The 26,977-nt window shown below is 43.0% G+C and overlaps 3 protein-coding genes across 3 annotated transcripts in view; 2 read left to right on the top strand and 1 right to left on the bottom strand.

The window, feature by feature from the left end:
- LOC306942166 (uncharacterized protein) overlaps positions 1 to 26,977 on the bottom strand; it is a 129,017-nt gene that overhangs the window by 67,790 nt on the left and 34,250 nt on the right. The window lies entirely within an intron of this gene.
- Positions 8,128 to 11,177, top strand: cyp1c1 (cytochrome P450, family 1, subfamily C, polypeptide 1). Its single transcript, XM_079527779.1, has one exon. The coding sequence runs from the start codon at positions 8,417 to 8,419 to the stop codon at positions 9,992 to 9,994; it is 1,578 nt and encodes a 525-aa protein (XP_079383905.1). The 5' UTR covers positions 8,128 to 8,416; the 3' UTR covers positions 9,995 to 11,177.
- Positions 12,612 to 15,290, top strand: cyp1c2 (cytochrome P450, family 1, subfamily C, polypeptide 2). The gene has a single exon (XM_079527274.1). The coding sequence runs from the start codon at positions 12,875 to 12,877 to the stop codon at positions 14,456 to 14,458; it is 1,584 nt and encodes a 527-aa protein (XP_079383400.1). The 5' UTR covers positions 12,612 to 12,874; the 3' UTR covers positions 14,459 to 15,290.

The raw sequence follows: 26,977 nt of genomic DNA on the forward strand, positions 1-26,977 counted from the left end.
TCTGCCATTGATAAGAAAAACTGCTATGGGAAACAGCGAGGTCCTTAATCCATCCCAGATTTGAAAAAGTACCGGTATGTTCATTTTCCCCTTGAACATCACGTTGGTGTCACCTTGTCATACACAATTATTCTCTCTCCACCTGATGATCCATAAGGTTGTAATGTTAATGACCTCACAGAGTTTACTATAAAGATGACATTTCATAGGAATCAGATAAAATGCCCCCCCCCCCCAACTATCAGGCACACAAGGTGGGAAATGCATAATTAACTGTGTGCCCTACGTATATACCAATGTGGCCAGGTTTTGATGAGCTAACAAAGTCGGAGGTCATCTGGAAGCCATTTCTGCTTGTGCCTTTTCCCTCTCCTCATTGTAATCTCTTGGTAGAATCTCAACCCCCCAGCTCCCTGGGGAAGCCGGGGTTCAGCGACCAAGCTCCGCGCACGCTAGGCCGGCATGGCACGCAAGCTCATCCCTGTTCCTGTCTCTGGCACGCAGAAATTCGACGGGATGAACAGCAGGTCTTCAAATATTACACATACAATGCAATGATCTACACATCAGGGGGAGTGGGGAGAGGGGGGTCTTCAACGTTTTCCAGCACAAGGATCCTCTATCTGAGAGAGATGAAGAAGGGACCCCCACTACATATACTGCATAAAATAGTGATATAGATTAAACTTTTTCATGCATTTCATAGATGACTTCATAGACTTGTTTGACAGCACTGACATTGTGTAGCGTTGCGTTGGCTTCATGTTAATGTGTATATTGTAGACGACTTGTCTTAAACCACTTAAACCCTAAATACTTAGGCCCTTTTGCTGTGAGGCGTTGTGAGCTTGTAGATCTGCTATTTTGGATAATATTCCCTTCAGAATAGGAATGCTAGGGTTAATAAAATTTAAAAAAAAAGAAACAAATGCCATCACAGAAAGATTTGGCGGACCCCCTGTAGTAACTCTGAGGACCCCCTGAGAGTACCAGATGCCTGTTGAAGACCCCTGCTCTACATTGTCCATTGCTCTACCTTAGGTAGGGATCGTGCAGATGAGAAATGAGCTGCTCCCTCTGTATGAATGCTCTACCTTAGGTAGATGAGAAATGAGCTGCAACATCTCCCTCTGTATGAATGCTCTACCTTAGGTAGATGAGAAATGAGCTGCAACATCTCCCTCTGTATGAATTGAGGCACAATTAGCCACTTAAGCCCTACATAGTTTGTTGTAGGTCAATAGCCAAAATAGCCGATCTACAAGCTTCCGTTGAGGGGTTGTAGGCTATTGGTTATTTATTGGCTATTTTTGGAAAAACATATTTCGCACAGAATAGGGATGATAGGGTCCATGTGGTAAAAGTACTGCAGACGCTGTAAGTGATGTCATTCTCTCCGTTTAGAATTCACAGTCACTTTTGGTTTTCTATCTGGTAATCTGTGTAACGCCTAAAGGTATCAAACAAGTGACTTCCTTAAAAATATTTTAGTGGACTCTTATCTATTGAAAGGTCTTAAAATAAACATGCATAAGCCAAAACAGGACAAAAATGCAATTCAGCTGAGGCAAACCAGATAAAACATGCTGTGCAAGAGTATGAAGTACAAACAATTAATGAATGTGATTGTAAAATATTGAGAACAATGAATAATAACTAATCGCGTCGAATTAATAGTCTTTAATTTAATATAGTTTTAAAACATGTCTCAATGTAACCATGAAGGGCTTAAAACCTTAAACCATACAAGAAAGCTGTCAAGAAACCATCTATTCATGCCAGCTCTTGTAGAAGCTGAACAGGCTGCTTTCAAATAGTTTGAATAGTGAAATATATCCTATAGTCATCATGTAACTGACTGCATGTAATATCTGAGATGTTAATGACTGACCTCTTGCATAATGTGGAGTTACATCTGATGTATGACTTTTGCTATATAACTAAAGTTTGATTGATTGATTGAATGTCGGGTTAAGCAAAGGTCACCGACCTCTCGTGTAATATCAGGTTAAGCAAACGCCATCTGTGATTGGACTAAGCCGCCAGTGGGTCCAGTGTTCACGTCTAGAACAGCCAATTAGATCGCGTGTCAGACCGAGTTCAGGATGAATGAAGCCATGGGTGCTTGGCCGTTTTTCTTTTGGCAAGAACAAGAGGAAGGAGTTGAAGCCTGAATGTTGAACGTCTCTTATTCCTAAGCCAGTGTTCTTTCATAGAGAGGGTTTCTTAGACAGTGTTAGAAAGTAACTAAGTACATATACTCAACTACTGCATTGTTTTACTTTAATTGAGTATGTTCAAGTTTCAATACTTTTACTTCTACTGCACTACATCTCAGAGGCAAATATTATACTTTTACTCCACTACAATTATTTGACAACTTTAATTATTAGTTATTTTGTTGATTTTGATTATTATTACAAAACATACATTGACCACTTAGAAAGAGCCAATCTACAAGCATTGCGACACATTGTGAGCTTGTAGATCTGCTATTTTCAAAAGATTTGTATACATTTGAAAACTTGAAATGGGACATTCTGCATACTCAGATTACCGTTTTAATTTCTATTGTTTTCCATATGCATATATTGCACATATTCCTCAAATATGTGCAGGTAGAGCTAAGAAACTAGGGGTGGGACGATATGGGTACCTCACGATACGATATATATCGCGATATTAGGCCCTCGATAACGATAATATCACGATATTCGATATATTGCGATATTTGCGATATATCGATATATTGTATGAAATTTCATCAACGATATATCACGATATCTGCAACTACAAAATACTTGGAACTGAAAAAACGCTATTTTCGTGCTCGGACACAAGGAGGGACACACACATAGCTGTCTATAGTGGTTGCACCACTCAAACACAAAATGAATACTCAATAAACTCCCCCTTTGCCTCATACCCTCATCATAATACCTCACAAACACCACCAACTGACCATTATCACTAGTATCATTATAATACCTCACAAACACCACCAACTGACCATTATCACTGGTATCATTATAATACCTCACAAACACCATGCACCAACTGACCATTATCACTCGTATCATCATCACTGGTGTCAGTGGCTTGTCCACTGCTGGGGAAATGCATTCTGCATTTTGTATTCCCACAAAGCTGTTTGGACAAATTACCATCCAGTAATTCAGTACTTCTGGTTGCTGTGGAATCTGAGAGTGGGATTTGCTTTATTTTAGCTGTCATTTCCTCCTTTTCTAAACATGTTGTTCATCACTTCATTATGAACATTTCAAAAAAAAAAAAAAAAAAAAAAGTATATCCTCCCGCGATTATTTATCGCGGGAGGACGTATCGATATATATCGCAATATCGATATTTCAGCACACCCCTATAAGAAACCCAATGGTCTCATCAAACAACTAACTCCTGTATACATGGCCATCCATAGTGTAGTTCCATAAATTAAAACATACAGTAGCTCAAATGATTTGAGCTGACAGTTTTGTCTGTCAGAGTGAGTTCAAATATAATTGCCAAATTTGCCATTATATTTACTTTGAACTCAATCACTCACTCAAGTGAATACTTGTGATAACACACCACACTCCTGCCACACCGTCTCTAGCCACCTGCCAATATTACATCATCATCCGACTGAACTGAACAGTGCCGCCCTATAGCATATACCCTGTTTCCGCTTTAAGTTTTCCTCTTTAAATGTGGTTGACTAAAGTTCATTCCGCTTACTTTGACCTTATGCTTTATAAGTTGCTCTAGTTTGTTGAATTCCCAAATTGTAAAACAGCTGTCGAGGAAAACACCATTTTTCAAGTGTCAGTGTGTCCTAAGGCTGTGGTCTCGCAAGCCAAAACAAAAAGCATTCATTTCAAACATGGCCATCCATCTCGTGCTAGCAGTGTCCGCGGTGGTGGTTACCCCTTTCGGCTGGGCCCTTAGGGACATTTTGGTTGCTTGTGTTTACTGGTTTTGTCTGAGTTGTTTTTGGCCACTGCATTTTTCCCCCCCGATCATCTAGTCTCCCCTCCATTCTCCCTAAAGCCTAATGTACTACGAAAATTCCTGCACTGCCCCTCTACTTTTCCCCTTTTCTCCCCAAGTCCCACCAGTTCCCCAACTGCCTGTTGGACCCCTGGCTTTCCTCTCCTGGCCGAGCCCCCCCCCCCACCACCACCACCAGCACCACCACCATCCCCCCTTTCCTTCCTCCCTCTCGGTGCTGTGCGTGACAGTAGCTCACTGAGAAGTGGAAATGAGACTAGTAAACAATGATTAGCTCCAGAGGCAGGCCTGGCTCGGTCCACCATTGGCCCCGTCTGCACACGGCGCGCCCACCCGCCGGCACATTACATGCTGCAGCGTAGACCCCCTACCCCCCCAACCCCAACCCCCTCAGCCAGAGTCAGCGCAGGGTCAGGGCCAACCGTTCACAGCCAGGTTACAGGGGATAATCACAGGCAAACACAGCAGCCACACGCAAAACGCACACATAACCCCGTCCCGTCCCGTCCCCACCCCCCCATCCCCGTCTCCCCAGCCACAAACCTGGCTCTAATTAACGTGATGGGGATGCGAGTGGCCACATGTGCATGAGGAGCAGAGTGAGGGAATGGAGGGGGGGCTGTGGGGTGGGGGGGTCAGGGTGTAGCGTTACACACATGGACTCCCCCCCCCCCACACACACACACACACACACACACACACACACACACACACACACACACACACACACACACACACACACACACACACACACACACACACACACACACACTTTAGGAAGCAATGGGAAAAGAAACAAGTCATCCCCCAGAGAAGTAGTGTCTTCGAAGACGTTGCTATGTCTCTGGTTAACCGAGGAATCGTTCTGGAGGGGTTTTCGTGCTCGTCCGCAATGCATTTTCTCAAGACAAACAGTTCTCGGGCAGTGCTGTGAACCAGCCAAACTCCCAGACATCTGTAAACAAGGAGGTTTCAGTCCCATTAGTGTTCCAGAACACACGAGCACGTACTAAGTTACACTCCAGTTACTTTACATCTTTTCGCAGTGCAGATATGCCCTCCTCCAGGGTCACCCCCTCCCTCACCATGAACCACTTTCATCCTGGCATCCCTATTTTGGGCATGTCAAAAAATAATATATATCAAAAACTTTCAAAAGTTGCAAAAAGACAATCTATAAGCTCACAATGTGTTGCATCACGTGTGGCGCCATCATATGTATAAAACAGGGCATTGGTTAACGTGAGAATTGGGCAGATGTTTTGTCTGTCAAAATGCAAACCTTTGTGTGCTATATAGTTTTGCTGTGGCATGATTCTCATGCCGTTGGTTGTCAATGAGCGGGGTAATACTGGGTCATTTTGTCCAAATATTTAAGGAAGTCAAAGGTTTCAGGTATTACTTATGCAACCAAGACTGTGGAAGCTTCCTCTGTCACAAAGGCAATTAGATTCAACTATAACATTGTTGGGAAACACACAGATTAAAGGAAATGGATATCCGCACACTGGATCACATGTTCCCAATACTTTATTGATTAAACTCACAGATACCAGGTGCATGTTTACTGCCGATTGTGACATATGAGACATGCACTTTGCACGATTTTACCTGGTTTGCATTTCAAACCCTGGAACAATGACAGACCTGGAATAAGCAAGCAATTTATTCTCCCTCCTGGCTGCTCTATTTATTTATTTTTCTTGTAATAATGCCCACACTATTTGTGAAACACAAAAGTGGCTCCACTGTTTGCGTGTGTAAATGATTTAAGCAACAATTTGTTCATCTCACGTCTAAGTCGCGTGCCAGCAACATTTCAAACAGTTTCTTCCTGGGAAGTTATCTATATGAAAATATGATAATGGCCAGATTATACAGGAGTCATATCTCCTCCAAAAATAAGCCACACTGTTTATGTCGAGTGAAAAAGTAATTCAGATGTAATCTTCACAGCACCAACCACACGATACAATCCTGAGTGTCAACGGGTCCATTTGGACACCGTCTGAGTTGAATTGGCACTGAGGATTTTACTGTGCAGAGATGCAGAGAGATACTTAAATTCCTCCATGCCTTTACCCTGATAAAGAGTGACTGTGCTGGCGTGTTAGAGACGTCCCTGTCCCTCTAAACTTAATGCCTCACTTCGGAAATGTTTTAGAGCCTTCAATTAGGGTCATTACCTCCCTGCGAAAATAAACTTCCCAGTTGGTGGGGGAACAAGACACACACATTTTGTCTTTGGCACAGGGGAGGAAAAAACGTTTCGCCTCACGAAGTAAAATGAAGGCATTTAAATCAAAAGGTTAATAGAATCAAGGGGGAAGCTGTGATTTCCATAAGGAATACACTGTGCTTTGTGGTCTGAGCCAAGAACGTGGTTCAAGTCGACCATGCCAACAAATGTATCTCTCTCCCCCCTCCGCCCCCCCCCCCCCTCTCTCTCTCTGCAACACTGATTAATATTCTGTGGGAAACTCACAGAATATGATGTGAAATGCTGCTTTGATACTTTTCCTGAGATAGATAGATAGATAGATAGATAGATAGATAGATAGATAGATAGATAGATAGATAGATAGATAGATAGATAGATAGATAGATAGATAGATAGATAGATAGATATCCATCCAAATATCTGAGGTGTTGGTAGCCAGGTCTTTATGGTAAACTAGTGTGTATAGCTTTTCACTATTTGTCAAATTAATTAACTATAGTAGTGATGATCCATGAATTGTGTGTTGATTAAAATGTAGGCTTATCAGAATCAGGTCTGAAACTCATCTGCAATAATATATGGCAGAGGACATGCACTATTCATTGATTTCTGAAAACATATTTTCATTTAAGGCTATGAAGTTAACATCGTTTGGATTCAATTGAAACATCGTAAAATTACAGTCACGAAATTGAGGTTGCTTCCTTAGCCAACTCAAGTGCTTTATCAGCTATCAGCTTCACCATAGTCTATTAAACTCAAACACCCCAGCAAATTAAATTTAAGTAGGCCTACAATGCATCAGACAGTTAGCATACACCATCATTTTTTATTGCTTTAGCTAATTTAACGATGTTAATTTGAAACAAATTATGTTTGGTTTGGGTAGCCTAACTTTGGTTCCATTCGGAGCCAGTGCGCAACTTCGCTTAACTTGAATTCACTGTAACGAAAATACAAAAGAACATCGGATATGATGCCTAGGTCAGTGGGAGATAATGGACACATTAGTCGATACTATACATTAAACATCAAGCGGATTGTATTTTTTACACACACAGCGTTTGTTTGATAAGAATGGGACATCTGCAGGGAAATCCACCATGCGCATGGGAATTTAAGAATAATCGAGCCCACTGTTAACGAAACTGAACACTTGTTTTGAATTGTGGCGGCCGGTAACTTTAACCACAAGGAGACAGGAGACAATGTATTTGTCGGTAACACCGCGTTTTATATAGAAATGGCATCGCCAGATGTGCCAAAACAAGATTTACGCGGATCAAAGTCATCGCTCTACTGCTGCAAACACAAGTAGCCTAAATAATATTACCGTACAGTTACATACATAAGTCAAATGTGCAAAACCGATTTCGCAACGTCACCGCCCGTATAAACTAAATCTGTAATTTAGAACCAACCGTATATTCACAAAGCTTTTCTAGTGAAAAGCTGCTCCCATACGGAATCTTCTGTAAAGCTACAAAGAGACCGCAACAAAAATATAAAAGATTATAGGCTACTTGTGCAATGTCCAAGTATTGCCAGTCTTCAAATGAGGTTACAAATTGCCTCGACAAGTTTCCTACTGAATCAATGTGTCACCATGCTGAATCTCTGAATCTTTCCTCCGTGCGTGCAGACAGACAGTCAGACAGACAGACAGCGCATCGTTCATGCCGCGCGTTCACGAGCGCCGGAATGAATGAGTCTATCTCACAACTAAGTGCGCGCCTCGACAAAGTCCGACAGCAGAAAGATAATATAGTGGGGTCTCCAGTGCAGTGCTACCACAATGGGAGGAGTATGAAAGTTACACCGAGCCCTGCCCACCTCCTGCAAACATATAAGACGCTGCAGTGAAGCAAAACCGGGCACTAAAGTCTTAAATCTAGCTGAAAAGACTGACTTAAAAGGACACAACTTGGCCATAATTCACCAAGCTTAATTATTACATTCATAAATTATTTTCATTGGACTCTTGCAATGAGCATTATTATGGCCAACAACAAGGCATTCTAGGTGCTCATTTGAAATGCTCTTATTTTATATGGATACCCAAAACCACTGTTGAAAGTTTTTACAGTTTGCCACTGAATAGTTTTGCTGATCTTGTTTTTCTTTTTTTTTTTTTTTCTTTTTTTTTGAGGGACAAGTGTGCAGACAATCTGTTAGTGTTCCATAATGGCACTGGACACTGAGTTTGGTGTGCAGGGAAGCAGCATCATCAGAGAGTGGAGTGGACAGGTCCAGCCTGCTCTGGTCGCCTCCTTCGTGTTCCTCTTCTGCCTGGAAGCCTGTCTGTGGGTCAGGAACATCCGGCTCAAGAGAAGACTGCCGGGACCCTTCGCCTGGCCAGTCGTGGGCAATGCCATGCAGCTCGGCCAAATGCCTCACATCTCCTTCGCCCGGCTGGCAAAGAAATACGGCAACGTGTATCAGATACGACTGGGCTGCAATGACATAGTGGTCCTCAATGGTGACAGGGCGATACGGCAGGCACTGATACAGCACAGTGCCGAGTTTGCGGGCAGACCCAACTTTGTGTCCTTCCAGATGGTCTCCGGAGGCAGGAGCATGGCGTTTGGTAATTACAGTAAACAGTGGAAAATGCATAGGAGGGTTGCTCAATCCAGCATCCGAGCCTTCTCCTCTGCGAACAGTCAGACCAAGAGAGTCTTCGAGCAGCACGTTATAGCCGAGGCAATGGAGCTGGTGCAGGTATTACTGAGAAAGAGCACAGACGGACGGTATTTCAACCCCTCTCCAGAACTCACAGTAGCTGCTGCCAACGTGATGTGCGCGCTGTGCTTTGGGAAGCGATATGAACACAATGACCTGGAGTTCAGGACCCTTTTAACAGGGGTGCACAAGTTCGGGGAGACGGTAGGCGCCGGCAGCTTAGTGGACGTCATGCCTTGGCTTCAGTCCTTCCCCAATCCGGTCCGCAGCGTCTACGAGAACTTCAAGCACATCAATGAGGAATTCTTCGCCTTCGTGAAAGGCAAAGTGGTGCAGCACCGGGAGACCTTTGACCCCGCCGTGACCCGGGACATGAGCGACGCCATCATCAACGTGATTGAGCACGGGAAGGACAGTGGACTGACAAAAGAGCACGTGGAGGGCACGGTCGCAGACCTCATCGGGGCAGGTCAAGACACAACGTCCACAGCGTTGCACTGGATTATACTGCTCCTGGTTAAACACACAGACATCCAAGTCCGGCTGCAGGGCCTCATAGACAAAGTGGTCGGCCGGGACAGACTGCCATGCATCGAAGACAGAAGCAGCCTGGCCTACCTGGACGCCTTCATCTACGAGACCATGCGCTTCACCAGCTTCGTCCCCGTCACCATCCCCCACTCCACCACCTCAGACGTCACCATCGAGGGCCTCCACATCCCCAAAGACACGGTGGTGTTCATCAACCAGTGGTCCGTCAACCATGACCCTCTAATGTGGAAGGACCCACACGTTTTTGACCCCTCGCGCTTCCTCGACGAGAGCGGGTCCATAGACAAAGACCTTACCAGCAATGTCATGATCTTCTCCGCGGGGAAGAGGCGTTGTATTGGCGACCAGATCGCGAAAGTGGAGATCTTTTTATTCACAGCGCTGCTGCTGCATCAGTGCAGCCTGGAGAATAACCCCTCTGAGCCCGTATCTCTTGACTGTACCTACGGGCTCACACTCAAGCCTTTTCACAGCAGCGTCCACGCCAAGCTCAGGGGCAAGCTGCTCGGCTTGGTCTCCCCAGCGTGAGCACTCTAATCTCAATACTGTGACTTAAGGCCATTAAAGACAATAACCCTTTCTCATCAGTGATGTTTTAGCAGTAAGTATTATCAAACTTGCACTGAATGCTGTTGTTGTAACTCCATATTTAATATTTAATGAATATCTAAACACAGTCTATTATGTTTGCATTGTTGTTGATGCAGGGTTGAGAATTATTTCAAACATGCATGGTTGGTTGTAGATGGACATTTGAAGTGAATATACATTTTGGAAGTTTGAATATAAAGCTCTTGTGGGAATCAGTGCAACGTTCTCAAAATATACTTGAGTTTTTTGTTTTTTTACATTTTGAATTGTGTGCTTATATTTTACATCCATTATTCAGCATGTACATATATGATATGTGCAGGGAACAGCAATATCCCTGAGAAGACAATATAAACTAATATCACACTACAGTATATGAAATGCTTGTGAACATGTGTGAATGTTATGCCACTAGAAGACTTATTTGTGTTGTTGCTCTCTTCTCTAATGGTATAAGAAGTTATTTAGCCATTGTCACGTCGTAAAGCATTACAAAGTATTTTTATAGCTATATATTTCAGGTATGACAATAGTTTTAAAGAAATTTTAATCCAAGTATCTACTGTACTCAATGTATATGAACACATTGAATATACTGTTGGAAGGATGCACAGGGGGAGCTGAACAAAATGAAGAGGAAGTCTCTCCTATAGAAAGACTAAAAAGATGTGATGAAGGAGAGATTGCATTGGAGTCTGGGAGAGCGCAACACTTGTGCTTGTGCTGATGAAAAAAAGAAAAAGAAAACGTGAACACATGACAAAATGTGTTATATATAAGGGTCAGCTTTACTGTAGAAGCACTGCGACTATCTCACTAGCAGATAAGAAAGAGCACACAAAGGCTGTGCAAGATAATCCTTTTCTCAGTCTCTAGACTCAAAAGGCAAAATTTGTTTACACGACACTCCTCTCAAAGCTACATGGATATAATTCACTTCTATCAAAGACTTTTTGTGTTCAGGAACTTGTGCCAGCACCAACCCTAACTATACAGCATGCCTCGACTGCTTAGGGAGGGAATTCTTCATAATGGAGTATGTTGTTAATTTAAGATGGTTGCTCTATGTGATTGGAGAAAATAAGCTACATCTGAAATGAATAAAGTGAATAAAAAAAAAGTCTGTCAATGGTCTGTTTTAATCGTGAGTCTGTCTGAGTCTCTGGGTTATATTCCAATGGCATGTATTTCCACACCAATCACACCATTCTAAACATTTGCTGCACATTGTTTATGTGTGATTTGGAGTGCGCCCAAAACAATACAATATGTCATGAGGTGGTCACAGCTCAAATCGATGCAGTATTGATTAAGGTCTGCTAGCACATGTAATGTGACTGTCATTCAAATTATTTATTAAAATTATTATTTAGAAGGCTGTTGTAGACAGATATTGAAAAACTGGGTATCGCCATACAGTACTGTGTGAGTGATCAAGTACAAAAAGCAACTTTCTTCTCGTGTGAAGCTATACAGTAACATTTGATGACCCCTCTCAAGCCACAGAGCTGTGTGGTCATCAGTCACTGGTTATGATGCAAAACGGGTTTCTCAATCTTAACTCTGGCCCACATAGTTTCCCAATAGTCAGAACTGGCTGATACAGTATCTGGACAGTCTGAACTGGACTGCGTTTGGCAACACTTTGGTTAGCAGTCTGTTCGTGCCATGCATTATTATCACTGAAGGCTATGCATGCACAGTTCTACAGTGCTGAAATAGTATCTGAATATCACTTTGAAAGTTCCTTTTTCATTGCACAAACAGCCACACGAGCAGAGGAATTCACAAAGTATGGCAATTTGAATTATTCTTCAAAAGTGTCTTGATACCGCCGCAAGCCAAACAGCTGCATTATCTCATTTACTTTGTTTAAAAGGCAATTATGCCGACAATATAAATACATTATTTTATAGAGCATAATAAAGTGCTGACTGTATAACTTTTGTGTTCTAATCTGGAACGCAGAGCTTTTAGGGTCAAATCTTAGCATCTGATTCTATATGTTTATAGTTATCAGCTTTGATGGAAATAACCAAATCATGTTTTATAATGACTAAGGAAAGTTTATATATGAAAATCTTAACAAGCCATTAGTATACCAGCCGTAGCCTATTTACAGTACCAATATGCCTATATATAAAAATGGGTCAGCCTGATGAAGTGCTTGTAATTTCCCTATATTGATTTAAATGTACAGTATTAAGAAACCGTTGCTGGGCCAGTGTCCATATACACTACGTGCTCAATAGGCATGAGGGGTTGTGTACCATTTAAAGGTGTCAAAAGGGTCATCTCTCTGTCCTATTATTTAGCCGCATGGATTCCAAAAATCAAATTTTGTCTTTGGAAACCAGACCTATATGGACTTTGCACTCCCCCCTCTCCCTCCCTACCGCTCATTGGAACGAGGCCTGAACGGGACTCTGAGGTCTATAAGCTGTGGTCACAATGGGAGGAGAGAGATAATAAAAAACCTGAGTTACTGACCCCTCCCACCAAGGAGATACTTATAAGCGAGAGTGTTAAGGCAGAAATCTGCATTCCTCTGAAGTGGTCAACTGAAGACGCACCGCTCCACCTCATCATCAAGACATCCTGCGAGTGAGACAGCGTCTGGTGCTGAAGAGTCTTATCTTGGATTTTTACGTTTAATGTTTGAACAAAATATTGGACTAAATTTTTTTATATTTGTATTTAGAAATATTCAACGTTATGTACAGAAGTGATACTTGAAATATTCAGACTTTTGGAACAGCCCTGGTAAAAATCAACTAACATTTTCTTTGCATTGGACACAGTGGGGGAAACACAGCAATGGCTCAGCTGGACGCAGAGTTTGGTGTGAAGGGCAGTAGCAACATCAGGGAGTGGAGTGGACAGGTCCAGCCTGCGCTGGTCGCCTCCTTGGTTTTCCTCTTCTGCCTGGAAGCCTGTCTGTGGGTCAGGAACCTCAGGCTCAAGAGAAGACTGCCAGGACTGCCAGGACCCTTCGCCTGGCCAGTCGTGGGCAATGCCATGCAGCTCGGCCAAATGCCTCATATCAGCATGGCCAAATTGGCAAAGAAATATGGAAATGTGTATCAGATACGACTGGGCTGCAGTGATATTGTTGTTCTTAATGGATACACGGCAATTCGCCAAGCTCTGGTACAGCACAGTACAGAGTTTGCAGGCAGACCCGACTTTGTGTCTTTCAAGTCTGTCTCAGGTGGAAACGGCATTACCTTTAACAATTATAGCAACCAATGGAAGATCCACAGGAAAATTGCTCAATCAACCATCAGAGCCTTCTCGTCTGCCAACAGTCAAACCAAAAAAGCCTTTGAGCAGCACGTTGTGGCTGAGGCCACTGAACTAGTTGAGGTTTTCCTTCAACTCGGCGCTGAAGGGCAGTATTTCAACCCGGCACATGAGCTGACAGTAGCTGCTGCAAATGTGATTTGCGCCTTGTGCTTTGGAAAACGCTATGCACACAATGAGCTTGAGTTCAGAGCCCTGTTGAAGAGGCTGGACAAGTTTGGGGAAACCGTGGGGGCTGGCAGCTTGGTGGACGTCATGCCCTGGCTTCAGTCATTCCCCAATCCCGTGCGCAGCATCTTCAACAACTTCAAAGACATCAATGAGGAGTTCTTTGACTTTGTGCGGGGCAAGGTGGTGGAGCACAGGGAGACCTTTGACCCGCAAGTCACCCGTGACATGAGCGATGCATTCATCGGGGTGATGGACAATCCAGACAGTGACATCGGCCTAAATGAAGCCCACACGGAGGGAACCATGGCCGACTTAATCGGCGCGGGCATGGACACCGTTTCTACTTGCCTTCAGTGGATACTCCTTTTGCTGGCGAAACACCCCGACATGCAAATCAAACTTCAGGAGCTGATCGACACAGAGGTGGGCCGGGACAGACTGCCATGCATCGAAGACAGAAGCAGCCTGGCCTACCTGGACGCCTTCATCTACGAGACCATGCGCTTCACCAGCTTCGTCCCCGTCACCATCCCCCACTCCACCACCTCAGACGTCACCATCGAGGGCCTCCACATCCCCAAAGACACGGTGGTGTTCATCAACCAGTGGTCCGTCAACCATGATCCTCTACAGTGGAAGGACCCACACGTTTTTGACCCCTCACGCTTCCTTGATGAAAGCGGGTCCATAGACAAAGACCTTACCGGCAACGTCATGATCTTCTCCGCGGGGAAGAGGCGTTGTATTGGCGACCAGATCGCGAAAGTGGAGACATTTCTGTTCTTTGCTATTCTGGTCCACCAGTGTTGCATTGAAAAGAATCCCAATCAGGAACTGTCTTTAAACTGCTCTTATGGATTAACACTGAAACCTCTGGACTACAAGATTTCTGTCAAACCCAGAGGAGAATTACTCATACACCGATAAAAGCCCATGGACTTGTACTGTGAATTCACACAGTAGTAATACAGTGCACTATTAGGTATGTACCAGTGGTGGAAAAAGTACTCAAATGTTTTACTTAAGTAAGAGTATCAATACTGCAATGTAGAAATATTCTGTTACAAGTAAAAGTCTAGAATTCAAAACAAAAAAGTACAAAAGTATTGGTATCAAAATGTAGTTTTCAAATGTATGAAATGTATAAAAAAATGAAAATAATGCAACGCGACGCATTGTGAGGGCTGAAGTGGTTAATGTATGTTTTGCAATAATAATAATCTAAAAAGGTATCTATAGTAGTTTTCATATAATTGTAGTGGAGTAAAAGTACAATATTAACCTCTGAGATGTAGTGGAGTACAAGTAAAAGTATTGAAAAATGGAAATGATCCAGTGAAGTAAAAGTACCTCAAAATTGTACAGTGCCTGAGTAAATTATGTACTTATAGTTACTTTACACCACTGGTATGTACTCATAACAAATATGTATGCCTTTATAGCACCATACTATTTTATTTAATACTCTTTTTTATTACTTCTGGAATTATATTTAAATATAATTCACTTCTGACAAAATCGCTGTGATATTTTTTGGAACCAAATCACTGTATCTCTGTGGGACCAACTCAGTCTGCTATACAGAGAAACTGAAGGAATGTGCATTATATCTGAATCATCGGAGCAGTTTCAGCCTCTGAAAGTGCCGTCGCAGAAGAATCTGCTATTTCAATCTAAATGGCCGAGGCAATCCAAGTATAATATGCAAAGCTTGCTCCAGAAGTATATTTTAAGGCAGCAATAAAAAAATATATATATATATATATATATATATATATATATATATATATATATATATATATATATATATATATATCTGTGATGTGGTGACAAAAACCACAGTTCACAATAAATGTTAAGTATGTATTGTCATTTAGATGATTGTATAAGTTTCAATGACCTCAAATTGCCGTATAAACTCGCGGTCAGGAATTCACTGTAAATGCTTTGCTTTGTTCACTGATAGAGGGATTATGTGTACGTTTTGTCCCAACAGAATAATCGGAATACTTAATCATCCTACCACTCACATGGCTTTATGCACTGAAATATGTTTAAATAAATGAACTAATTTGTGTATGCAAAATCATATCAAGGTATGTTATTGGTTTTAAATTACACTTTTAATGAAGACAACATTAACCATGACCTGGCATGATATATGCAATATTATTAAATACAGTATGTGACTGCTATTTCACATGTATTATTCACACGTTCACAAAGTATTTGGAAGGGAAAAAAACCACACTGCTGTAATACAGATTATTCAGTTATGTTCTATACTTTGCACTCCATGTCCACTGTAAACTCTCCATGTTTGACTAAAGCCACCGATGTACAATAAACATTTTATATTGATTTCTTTGTCTGCATCAAAGTGTTTAGAAGTCAGGCAGTGGTGGAAAAAGTACTCAATTGTTTTACTAAATGTAAAAGTATCAATACTGCACTAGTAAAGTAAACGTCCGGAATGCAACATTTACTTGAGTAAAAGTACAAAAGTATCAAAATGTACTTAAAGTACCAAAAGTAGAAAGTACTAAAGTACTCACTATGCAGAATGTCCCGTTTCAAGTTTTCAAATGTATACAAACCTTTTGAAAATAGTAGATCTACAAGCTCACAATGTGTCGCTTCACGACACATTGTGAGCTTGTAGATCGGCTATTTTCAAATGGCCGAAATGCATATAGCGCTGAAGTGGTTACTGTATGTTTTGTCATAATAGTCACAATCTACAAAGTAACTAAAGTTTTCAAATAAATGTAGGGCAGTACATGTAGTAAGATGTAGTGGAGTAGAAGTAAAAGTACTGGAAATTGGAAATACTCAAAATTATACTTAAGCACAGTACTTAAAGAAGATTTACTTAGTTGCTTTCCACCTGCATAATAGCTGATACCGATGAAAAAAGGCAAATAATAGCACCTACAGTACAGTAGACTGATACTGTATGGTCTGGCTCTAATGAGAACACTCAATCAATATTTCACATGGACCACACACACAGTACCGGACTGTCCTGTGTCCCCTCTGTCCAGTGGTGGAACCTAATCAGATTTTTGAGGGCTCCTATACTGGTTTAATGTTTGTTTTTAGTTCAATGTTTGTTGTAACCCATTTAGAAGAAGTCTTCTAAATCTGAACATTTCTGAAAAACCTATCTTTCTATGTCAAGGACCCTGAAAATTATATGAAATTGGCCGCCGACACCCATCTGAAAATATGTTTTTCCAGGCACCCCCCCAGAAGCAAAGATTTGAGTTAAAAACGTTCACTCTGATATATTCAAAGATTTGTGCCACACTCACATTTCCCCAAAAATCGCAGATCTACAAGCTTGTAGCGCGGCACTCAGTGCCACGCTATGAGCTTGTACATCTGCTATTTTTCAATAGCTAAAGTATAACAAAATACTTTAAACACCCGGGTTCCCGTCCAGAATGGGTTAAAAATGCCATTGACAATGAAGGGAAAATGTATCATATTGTCATATTGGGGTCATATTGTCCCTCGTTACGTCATATTGTCTCTTTATTGTTAATGGCATTTAATGTTTGTGTTGGCACCTAATCAACATGAGTTAGACTTTAATATATTAGCGCCCCTCACTTCACACGGGTGTGATTCTTTTTGAGTGGTGTAAACCACTCCTACAACTGGCTTTTTTGTGCAGAAAAAATGAGCATGGTTGCTATGTTCACCCTGTTGTAATGACGTAATGAAATCACACCCGGGTGAACAGGGTGAACATAGCAACCATGCTCATTTTTTCTGCACAAACAAAGCCAGGTAATGAAATCACACCCGGGTGTGATTTCATTACGTCAGACATGATTTCATTACGTCAGACAGACCTTACACCACTCAGTTCACACGGGTGTGATTTTTATTTTACTTACAATGTAGAAATAAAAATCCTGCATTCAAAATATTACTGGAGTAAAAGTACAAGTGGATTGTATTAATGCAGTAATGTGTTCACTATTTTAGCAGCTGGTAACAGTGTGGCTGATTAGCACAAGCGGAAATCATAATGGATCAGTTAAAGGGTTAGTTCAGGTTTTTGGACTGTAGGAAATACTTTCCATTAATATAGTGGTTGCAAAGGGATGAATTGATTGCCTGAGTCACGTGGTGGGAGTTCTGGTCCAGTTTTGGTGAATATTAAAGGACCACTTCGCCACTTTTCAACCCATCTTCATATAATTGGTCCTCAATAATGTTCGATAATTGTGTCTCAGAGGAGGGCTGTGGGCAGTTCAGAAACTCGTACGTACACCATCATCGTTAGGCAGACTTAGGCTTTTCTGCCTTAATTGATAGGACATAGTGGAGAGATAGACAGGGAATGACACGCAGCAAAGATTGTCGGAATCGGGACTCGAACCCGCGACACGCTGTCAGGCATGCGCCTATGGTATGTGCCCGGACCGCTAGGCCAGTAGTTGCCCCAGACAGATTTTTTTTAAACAAAATATATATTTAGATTTTTATTATCGTGAGAACGATGGATTCCATTTTCACATTGCAACTTTTCAGGAATAGAAAGCCTGCCGGATTCCCCAACGATGAAGTCACTGGTGGACGGGTTTCTGAACTGCCCACAGCCCTCCTATGAGAGACAGAACGAGTAGAAATAATTGTGCTATTTTATCATGATCATTAGTGAGGACCAATTATATGAAAATAGGTTGAAAAGTGGTGAAGTGGTCCTTTAAGTAGTTCCAGTCATTTGGTGGGGGTCTGGGGGCCACGCATTAAAAATAAATGAATCCACAACACTAGCATAATTTGTATCGTTTTTGAACTTTGACCCCCCCCCCCCCCTGTCACATTTTATGTGTCCTGTATCATAAAACCATAGTTCCACGTGACAGAGGGGTCAAAGTTGTTCTATATGGTAGAAATAGGTCAACAACTGACGCTAGCTTTGTGGATTCATTTATTTTTAATGTGTGGACCCCATGTACCAAATGTCCGGAATAATATAATAATGGTGAATAATATTCACCAAAAGTAAAAGTAAAGTAAAAGCTGCTAAAAAGTGTACTGCTCAGCTTCAGCTGAGTAAACAGCCAGCTCCCGTAGCGCAGTGAGCAGTATATGCCATGGCATGTGTCTCACCCAGTGGTGGTAAAAGTACTCACATTCAAATAAAAGTATCAATACAGCAATGTAGAAAATACTCTGTTGCAAGTAAAAGATGGATGGCAAATGACAATCAGCTAAATTGTGAAATGTTAACATTGTGCCCTGGGAAATATTCTGTATCAACTCAGGGCTTTTAAATGGCATTCATGTGGCATCGGTTTCTTGAAATCAAAATGAAAGCAATCCCTGATGATAGCCCTTACTGACCAAGGTGATAATGATAACACCCACTCCTTCTATTCTAAACACAGATAGGTCAGTACAGGATGTCTGCCTGTTTTCATGTCTATCTGCCTGCTTGCAAGGAACCGGCAGAGATCGAACTCTGAGGGAGGTTTGTTTTCACATGGGTTAATGCAGAGCAGGTTGGAGAAGTTCCGTTCTGTTTCACTTTGATTGGGTCTCTCTCTCTCTCTCTCTCTGCCCTGACACCATAGAGACCATGGGTCTCTCTCTCTCTGCCCTGACACTAGAGGGGTTTAGTTGGGGGGGGGGGCACAGAGTAGCCGCAGTACGTGTCTCCGCTCCAGCAGAACAAGCTGCTTGACCTTGTCCACTTTACCCCCCCCTTCTGAAGCACACACAAGAAATCACCCTGCTGAAAGACTCCCTTTCACCCTTAATTTTAAATACCCCCCCCCCCCCCCCCCCCACACCCCACCCTCAAGGCCCTGGCCTGGACCTGCTGAGTTTTACTTCTGACAGGGAAAACACAAAAAGTGCACTGGTCGGCTTTTTTCCCCTCAATGTGGGGTTTCCTCACATGTTTGCACGTACGCAGAGTGACCCCATGCCCCTCAGTACCGGACCTACCCCTTCTGCTACCAGCCAGTCACAGTGCAGTGCAGTGCAGTGCAGTGCAGTGCAGTGCAGTGCAGCGCAGCGCAGCGCAGTGCAGTACAGTGCAGTGCAGCGCAGTGCAGTGCAGCGCAGCGCAGCGCAGTGCAGTGCAGCGCAGTGCAGCGCAGCGCAGCGCAGTGCAGTACAGTGCAGTGCAGCGCAGCGCAGTGCAGTGCATCGCAGCGCAGTGCAGTGCAGTGCAGTGCAGTGCAGCTGACCAGATTCCCAAGACAAGAGGTAGTACTGTATAGGTAACCATAGTGAGGTTGCAATGCTTACATCCACACAGCCAAACATTGTGTCTGAGTATTGGCTGGAGATGTTATTGCTGTTGTTCAATTCAGCATTTCAGCCGGTGTTTAACCATCATGAATGTCACCACAACAGCCACAGCTCCAGACCAAATGAAACAGTCAACCAACACTGCTAAACTGTACGTCGTATCCTGATACACACACACTGAGCATCTTAATAAGTCATCCGATTGCGGTACAGTTGGATCCAAAGAGGAAAATGACAGTTTCTGACAGTCACTTCCACAAAAGCCAGTTCCTCGTCTAATAGATCTTCCATGTCTTCAAGCCAGACTCTCTGTCAGAACACTTTGCAGCATAAAAATAACTTAATTGTGTCCGGTGCAAAGTGGAGAGAGTCCTTATTTGCATTCTAATTCAATATAAATTATATTCCTGCAGAGTTGCTCTGTGATGTTCCATTGGTTCCCTTGGTTAACCTAAAAATATGTTTCCTTTCTTTTGTTTGCATGTCTGGAATTATGTCATGGTCATAAACACTGTGCAGGACTTACTGTATTGTTCCACATGACATTACAATCAAACGTTTTAAGTCTGGGATGCTCTGCTGAAGATTGTATTTATTCAGACAACTCACTGACGTGCATCCCAACTATTAGTGAACCTTAACAGTGTTCTTGAATGTCACCTCATGCAAGACCCATAAGGCAACGAGAGGTGACCTTTTTCAATAAACAATTACCTAACTCATTATTGTAGGGTGGAACGTTATGACTTGTTGTGTCATTTCTGGGATTGCGTTTTGGATGAGCGGCAAGTCTCGTGCCGTTTGCTGCAAAGTAACAAAATTCCATTACCAACATTTCTTTCCATAATAACAATTATTTTCAGGAAATAGAATATGGGATATGATTTATTCGCCATTATAAGCAAACTGCAAGCATGTGGTCCTTGTCCATTTTAAATCGATCGACAGAATCACACTCAGCCGTAAATAATAAATAAATACGGTTAGAGACTAACCTCTATTTGTAGAGTGACTACAAAGTCACTCACAAGTCACCTTTGAGCTTTCATTTCTTTCACCATGACTTTCCCCATGCTTTTTGTGTGTGTGTGTGTGTGGGAGGGGGGGGGGGGGGGGGGGGTGACAGTAAAATGACACTGTACTGTGTTAAAGGACTTTTAAGACCTTTTTAATACCCCTTATATTACTATAAAAACTGAGAAATTGAGAAAATAGCTGATCTGTGAGCTTAGATCTGCTATTTTCACAATATTGTATTTATTTAGAGAGTATTCAGAGTGAAACTAAATGTAATGCTTCAGCAATTGCAAGTGCTTGTCAGGGTGGGGGGGTCTCCAGTTTAAATATGATTATTTTGGTTTCGGCCTGAAAAGGTTATTTCAATCAGCGTTACAGACCTGTAAGGGTCGGCTTCATTTGGTTCCTAACTGTCAATCATTTAACTGGGGACCCCCGTCAAGGACCTCTGGTTGTCCCCGGACCCCACTTTGAGAAGCACAGCCTTGCGTCACCGCGATGACCTGTCAACACAGAGGGCAGAGATCATCAGGCCTTATCGTACACATAATCCCTAGTTTCCTGTATGCAGCGAGGCGTGACAACGTGGCCGAGAGAACTGACAAGGTTACACCAGACCAGTTGGTCACGTTGGAACCACTGTCATTCTTTAGTGGCTTTATGCACAAGCATCAATACTTCATAATTATAATTTTAAGAGAAAAGAAACACCTGACCAGGTCCAGACAGAAGGAACACACAACACCCTCTTCCATTGGCCACATGAACCCCATGCAGAGTCCTTATTTCCTGGGGTGCAATGCAATGTTGTAAGCTTGTAGATCGGCTATTTTGATGTAGAGGGAATAAAGGAGCTGGGGGCCAGTGGTGGAAAGTAACTAAGTACATGTACTCAAGTATTGTACTTAAGCACACATTCACAGGAGTATTTTAAATGTTCAATACTTTTACTTCTACTTTTACTTTACTTTTACTTCTACTCCACTACATCTCAAAAGACACATTAAAGTATCCCTAGATACTTTGGCTATTTGAAAATAGCGGATCGACAAGCTCACAATGCGTCGCTCTCTGCGGCGCGTTGTGAGCTGGTAAATCTGCTATTTTCAAAAGATTTTAATACATTTTGCTACCTGAAATGGGACTGAATCCTGAGTATTTTTACTTTTAGTACTTTAAGTACAAATTGATGCCAATACTTTTACCTTTAACAGAGTATTTCTATATTGTGGTATGGGTGCTTTTACTTTTACTTTAAGTTAAAAATGAAAGTACTTCTTCCACCACTGGAGGGGGCCTAGTATAGACCCCTGTGGGACTCCGGTCAACCATGGATATAGGATTTAGACATCCAGCTTAATGAGATCACTCCCTGCCAAGAGGGGAAGAAAATGACCCTTCTAGCTGGCTGCGACCGTGGCGTTTCATGATAAATCTTCTTTGGTGTGCACTGTGTGCTCCCCATTGGGCAAGGTCAGATTCTTCCTTGTTCTTCCTTGTAGGTCAGATGCCCTCAAGAGACTATAAAACGAATGCCGTGTCAAGTCTGTCAGAGATAATGGTGTCAAAAAGTCTCCAAGGACCACTACTGCCCAGACAAAACACTCTACTGGCACCAGCCTTAAAGAATCCAGATGGGATCATCTTTGGCAAGAGCAGCGTCTTCGGGAAGGAGACACACAGCATGTGTATGGAAGCGCATTTCCTCCACCGAATAAAAATATAAAAGGTCTGAGTTGTGAAATATATTTTTCTAATAACTGTGACATAGGCCTACTGTATAGTATAATTGTGAGTTATACCTCTAAGAATTCTGAGGTGCAATTGCCTATTGGAGTTCTGATATGTGAAGCTGGAATTGTGAGGATGAAACCTCACGATTCAGGCCTTTTTATTTTTATTCGGTGGCGGAAATGAGCTTCCAAAGTTTTGGGAGGAAAGACAGAAAATAAATTGCATTATAGCTTTGTGTATTTTTTCAAGTAACCAGAGACGGTTGGAAATGTTGGGCCGTGCGCTATCCCACGTAGGAGTGAGATAGAGAGACGGAAATAAAGCTTCTTGAAAACAACTGCTACGCATAACAAGGGTGCAATCTTTTCTTACACAGAAACCAGTAGCATAAAAACGGCTGGGACAAAATACATGTATTATCAAATGTACAAGTGTACTTCTATTTATGCGTTGCTGCATAATGAGAAAAATAGCAGTCTTTGACTGGTATGTTTGGATTCGACAAAACAAGTTGAAAACAAACGCACGCACAACATGCACACAAACGCACTCACAACATGCACACACACAATTCAATTCAATTGTATTAAAGTGTCAAATCAGTCAAGAAGTGGGAACTGAAAATAATTGGGAGGGTCTTGGGAACACTGATACATCTACCAATAAACATCTATATAGTCCACTCAACAAAATCACATTTTGGGCTGACCGTCCTGTCCTCTCGGGCTATGGGATTGATGGAGTCTACACAGGTGGGGGGGGGGGGTGCTCAAGAGTATCTCCGAGTTCATAATGGATCAGGGTTCCAGTGGGTCATCTGGACAGCCCCAGGAGTCCTTGGAGGGGTTCCAGTGGGTCATTTGGACAGCCCCAGGAGTCGTTGGAGGGGTTCCAGTGGGTCATCTGGACAGCCCCAGGAGTCCTTGGAGGGGTTCCAGTGGGTCATCTGGACAGCCCCAGGAGTCCTTGGAGGGGTTCCAGTGGGTCATCTGGACAGCCCCAGGAGTCCTTGGAGGGGTTCCAGTGGGTCATCTGGACAGCCCCAGGAGTCCTTGGAGGGGTTCCAGTGGGTCATCTGGACAGCCCCAGGAGTCCTTGGAGGGGTTCCAGTGGGTCATCTGGACAGCCCCAGGAGTCCTTGGAGGGGTTCCAGTGGGTCATTCAAAGTGGGGTCCGGACAGCCCAAGGAGTCCTTGGAGGGGTTCCAGTGGGTCCCCAGCTAAATGTTTTACTTTGGCTATTTAAAAATAGCAGATATACAAGCTCACAGCACGTCATTTCGTGCTGCGCTGCGAGCTTGTACATCTGCTATTTTAGATTTATTGCGAACGAAGTGAGCACTAACTATAGAAGCTGGCCAAAACTGTCTGTCTGTCTGTCTCAGTGTGTCGTGCTGTAACACCACCCGCCCGCCACCAGAGGGCAAATGAAATTGGAACGATACAGAGGTCTGTGTGTGTGTGTGTGTGTGTGTGTGTGTGTGTGTGTGTGTGTGTGTGTGTGTGTGTGTGTGTGTGTGTGTGTGTCAGACTACCACAACAGCTTTGTTCGCTTCCCGCGTTTACGCGTCTTACTTGTGTTAATCTTGAAAGTATTAGAAAAATGTTGAATATATATATATATTTTAACATAAATATTCTCTTCTGGCAGGTCCCTGGCACAAAACCTTCTCAGATGGGGGTCTGTGCATGGTCAAAACCTTCTCAGATGGGGGTCTGTGCATGGTCAAAACCTTCTCAGATGGGGGTCTGTGCATGGTCAAAACCTTCTCAGGTGGGGGTCTGTGCATGGTCAAAACCTTCTCAGATTGGGGTCTGTGCATGGTCAAAACCTTCTCAGGTGGGGGTCTGTGCATGGTCAAAACCTTCTCAGATGGGGTCTGTGCATGGTCAAAACCTTCTCAGATGGGGGTCTGTGCATGGTCAAAACCTTCTCAGATGGGGGTCTGTGCATGGTCAAAACCTTCTCAGATGGGGGTTTGTGCATGGTCAAAACCTTCTCAGATGGGGGTTTGTGCATGGTCAAAACCTTCTGAGATGGGGGTCTGTGCATGGTCAAAACCTTCTCAGATGGGGGTCTGTGCATGGTCAGATGGGGGTCTGTGCATGGTCAGATGGGGGTCTGTGCATGGTCAGATGGGGGTCTGTGCATGGTCAAATTACATATCATTTTGGGGGTCCTTGACATGAAAAAGTTTGAGACCCACTGAGCTACAGTATGGGAATCACGTGGTGAATTAAATAATGATTCAAAATTATTCATAAGGGCTTGCCTCTTGCACGTTTTTGTTTGACAGGAAGTAATTAAGATGCACTTCTAGGGACATTTCCCATAAAAATACACAAAGAAATGTGTGTATTTTACTTTGGCATCTATTGTTAATTATATCCCCCATTATGACCACGGGTTTCATAACTCCCTTGCATATTTTCTTTTCACAAGAAAATGAAGAATTTTATTTGGCATCTATTGTTAATTATATGCCCATTATGACCACGGGTTTCATAAGCCCGCTGCATATTTTCTTTTCACAAGAAAGCAAGTCCATCCGGCTAGAGGTGGTGTGGATTAAAACCTTATTACAACAAAGGTACACTTTTGGCCAGATTTAATAGAGGGAATATACTGCTTAACGATGGTCTCACCAACCCTGGATGAATAGAAACAAAGAACAACCACACTAATAATATTTATAATATGGATACAGTAATGATGAGTTTGCAATCCCGGCCAAATTGCGTAAAAAAAGAAAGAAGGAAAAGGTACTGCATACCCCCAGTCCACAAATCCCATATATGACATAAAGGTTTGCCAGCAGATGTCACTGTTGAGGCCCGTTTGCCTGTTTTCATTGCAGCTCAGAAGGCTTCAGAACACACACCCCAGACCACAGAAAATCCACTGGATGTTCAAAGTTTAGGTCATAAAACCTAAAAGAAAAACGAAAAATAAAAATAAATGAAAACTAGAAAAAGTGCCTTTCTGGGCCCAGGTCTCCACCAGGATGATAGGAGACCAGGGCCCAGGTCTCCACCAGGATGATAGGAGTGCCCTTCTGGGCCCAGGTCTCCACCAGGATGATAGGAGTGCCCTTCTGGGCCCAGGTCTCTACCAGGATGATAGGAGTGCCCTTCTGGGCCCAGGTCTCCACCAGGATGATAGGAGACCAGGGCCCAGGTCTCCACCAGGATGATAGGAGTGCCCTTCTGGGCCCAGGTCTCCACCAGGATGATAGGAGTGCTTCTGGGCCCAGGTCTCCACCAGGATGATAGGAGTGCTTCTGGGCCCAGGTCTCCACCAGGATGATAGGAGTGCTTCTGGGCCCAGGTCTCCACCAGGATGATAGGAGTGTAATGAATTGCATTTTTGCAAGTGTGTGTGATGTTTGGCAAAATGTTTAGGAGTAATATAAACATGTTTTGTTTTTTTGTTTTTTTGCAACAATTGTCTTCATTTTGTTGAGGAAATGCAGAGCCAGATCACTCATATAGCATCTCTGAGGATAGAATTCTGGATGAGCAGGACATGTGCAGCATTTTGTACAAAACGGGCCTCTCCCGAAAGCTTTGGAAGGCAATCTTAGCCAATCAGTGTAGAATCTGAGAAATCCAACAGACTCGTCTTGATCACATGACTACAGAGATCATGTGTACCGATTTGTGTGAGATTTGGATGAATTCTGTGCGACTAACAAAAACAATGTGTTTTCCAGAAATCGGCCTCATGGTGGCGCTATAACCGGCAGATGTGGAGGGATGCAGGGAAAATGTTTTTCCATGGCCTCTAGGGAGTGCGCATACATAAGTTGCTGATTTGGAAAAAAATTGCGTCCTCGGCCTAGTGCGTGTATAATTTCACGGAAATTGCACACTGCGTTTGTGATTTGTGGCATTTTGTTCGAAACGAAATGGTGCAGATCCGTGTTGATCACATGACTATGGAGATAGTGTATACCGAATTGTGTGATGTATGGATAAAATGTGTACGAGTAATCTACAGAAATGTGTTTTGCCTAAATCGACCTCATGGTGGCGCTATAACAGGTCGTTGAGGAATATTTGGGGCAGAGGTTCGTCGTTGGCATCCAGGGAGTGTGTGCAAGTTTGGCATGGATCGGGCCAACGGTGCCGGAGATTAGCTGGTAACAGACGGACGGAAGGACGGACGGACGGACGGACGGACGGACGGACGGACGGACGGACGGACGGACGGACGGACGGACGCACACACACACACACACACACGGAGTGCAAAACATACTCTCTCCCCATGCCTTCGGCCTGGTGGAGACAATTAATGTCATGAAACCTTTAACTATTTAAGCCCTGTTTCAAATACTAAAGATTCGGGCCACTATGCGGCCCTCACACATGATCACACGATCAATATGCCCATATGGAGATATCTGTTGGTCCT

Source organism: Electrona antarctica (genome assembly GCF_951216825.1).
Source record: "Electrona antarctica genome assembly, chromosome: 18".
In the NCBI taxonomy this organism is placed as follows: Eukaryota; Metazoa; Chordata; class Actinopteri; order Myctophiformes; family Myctophidae; genus Electrona; species Electrona antarctica.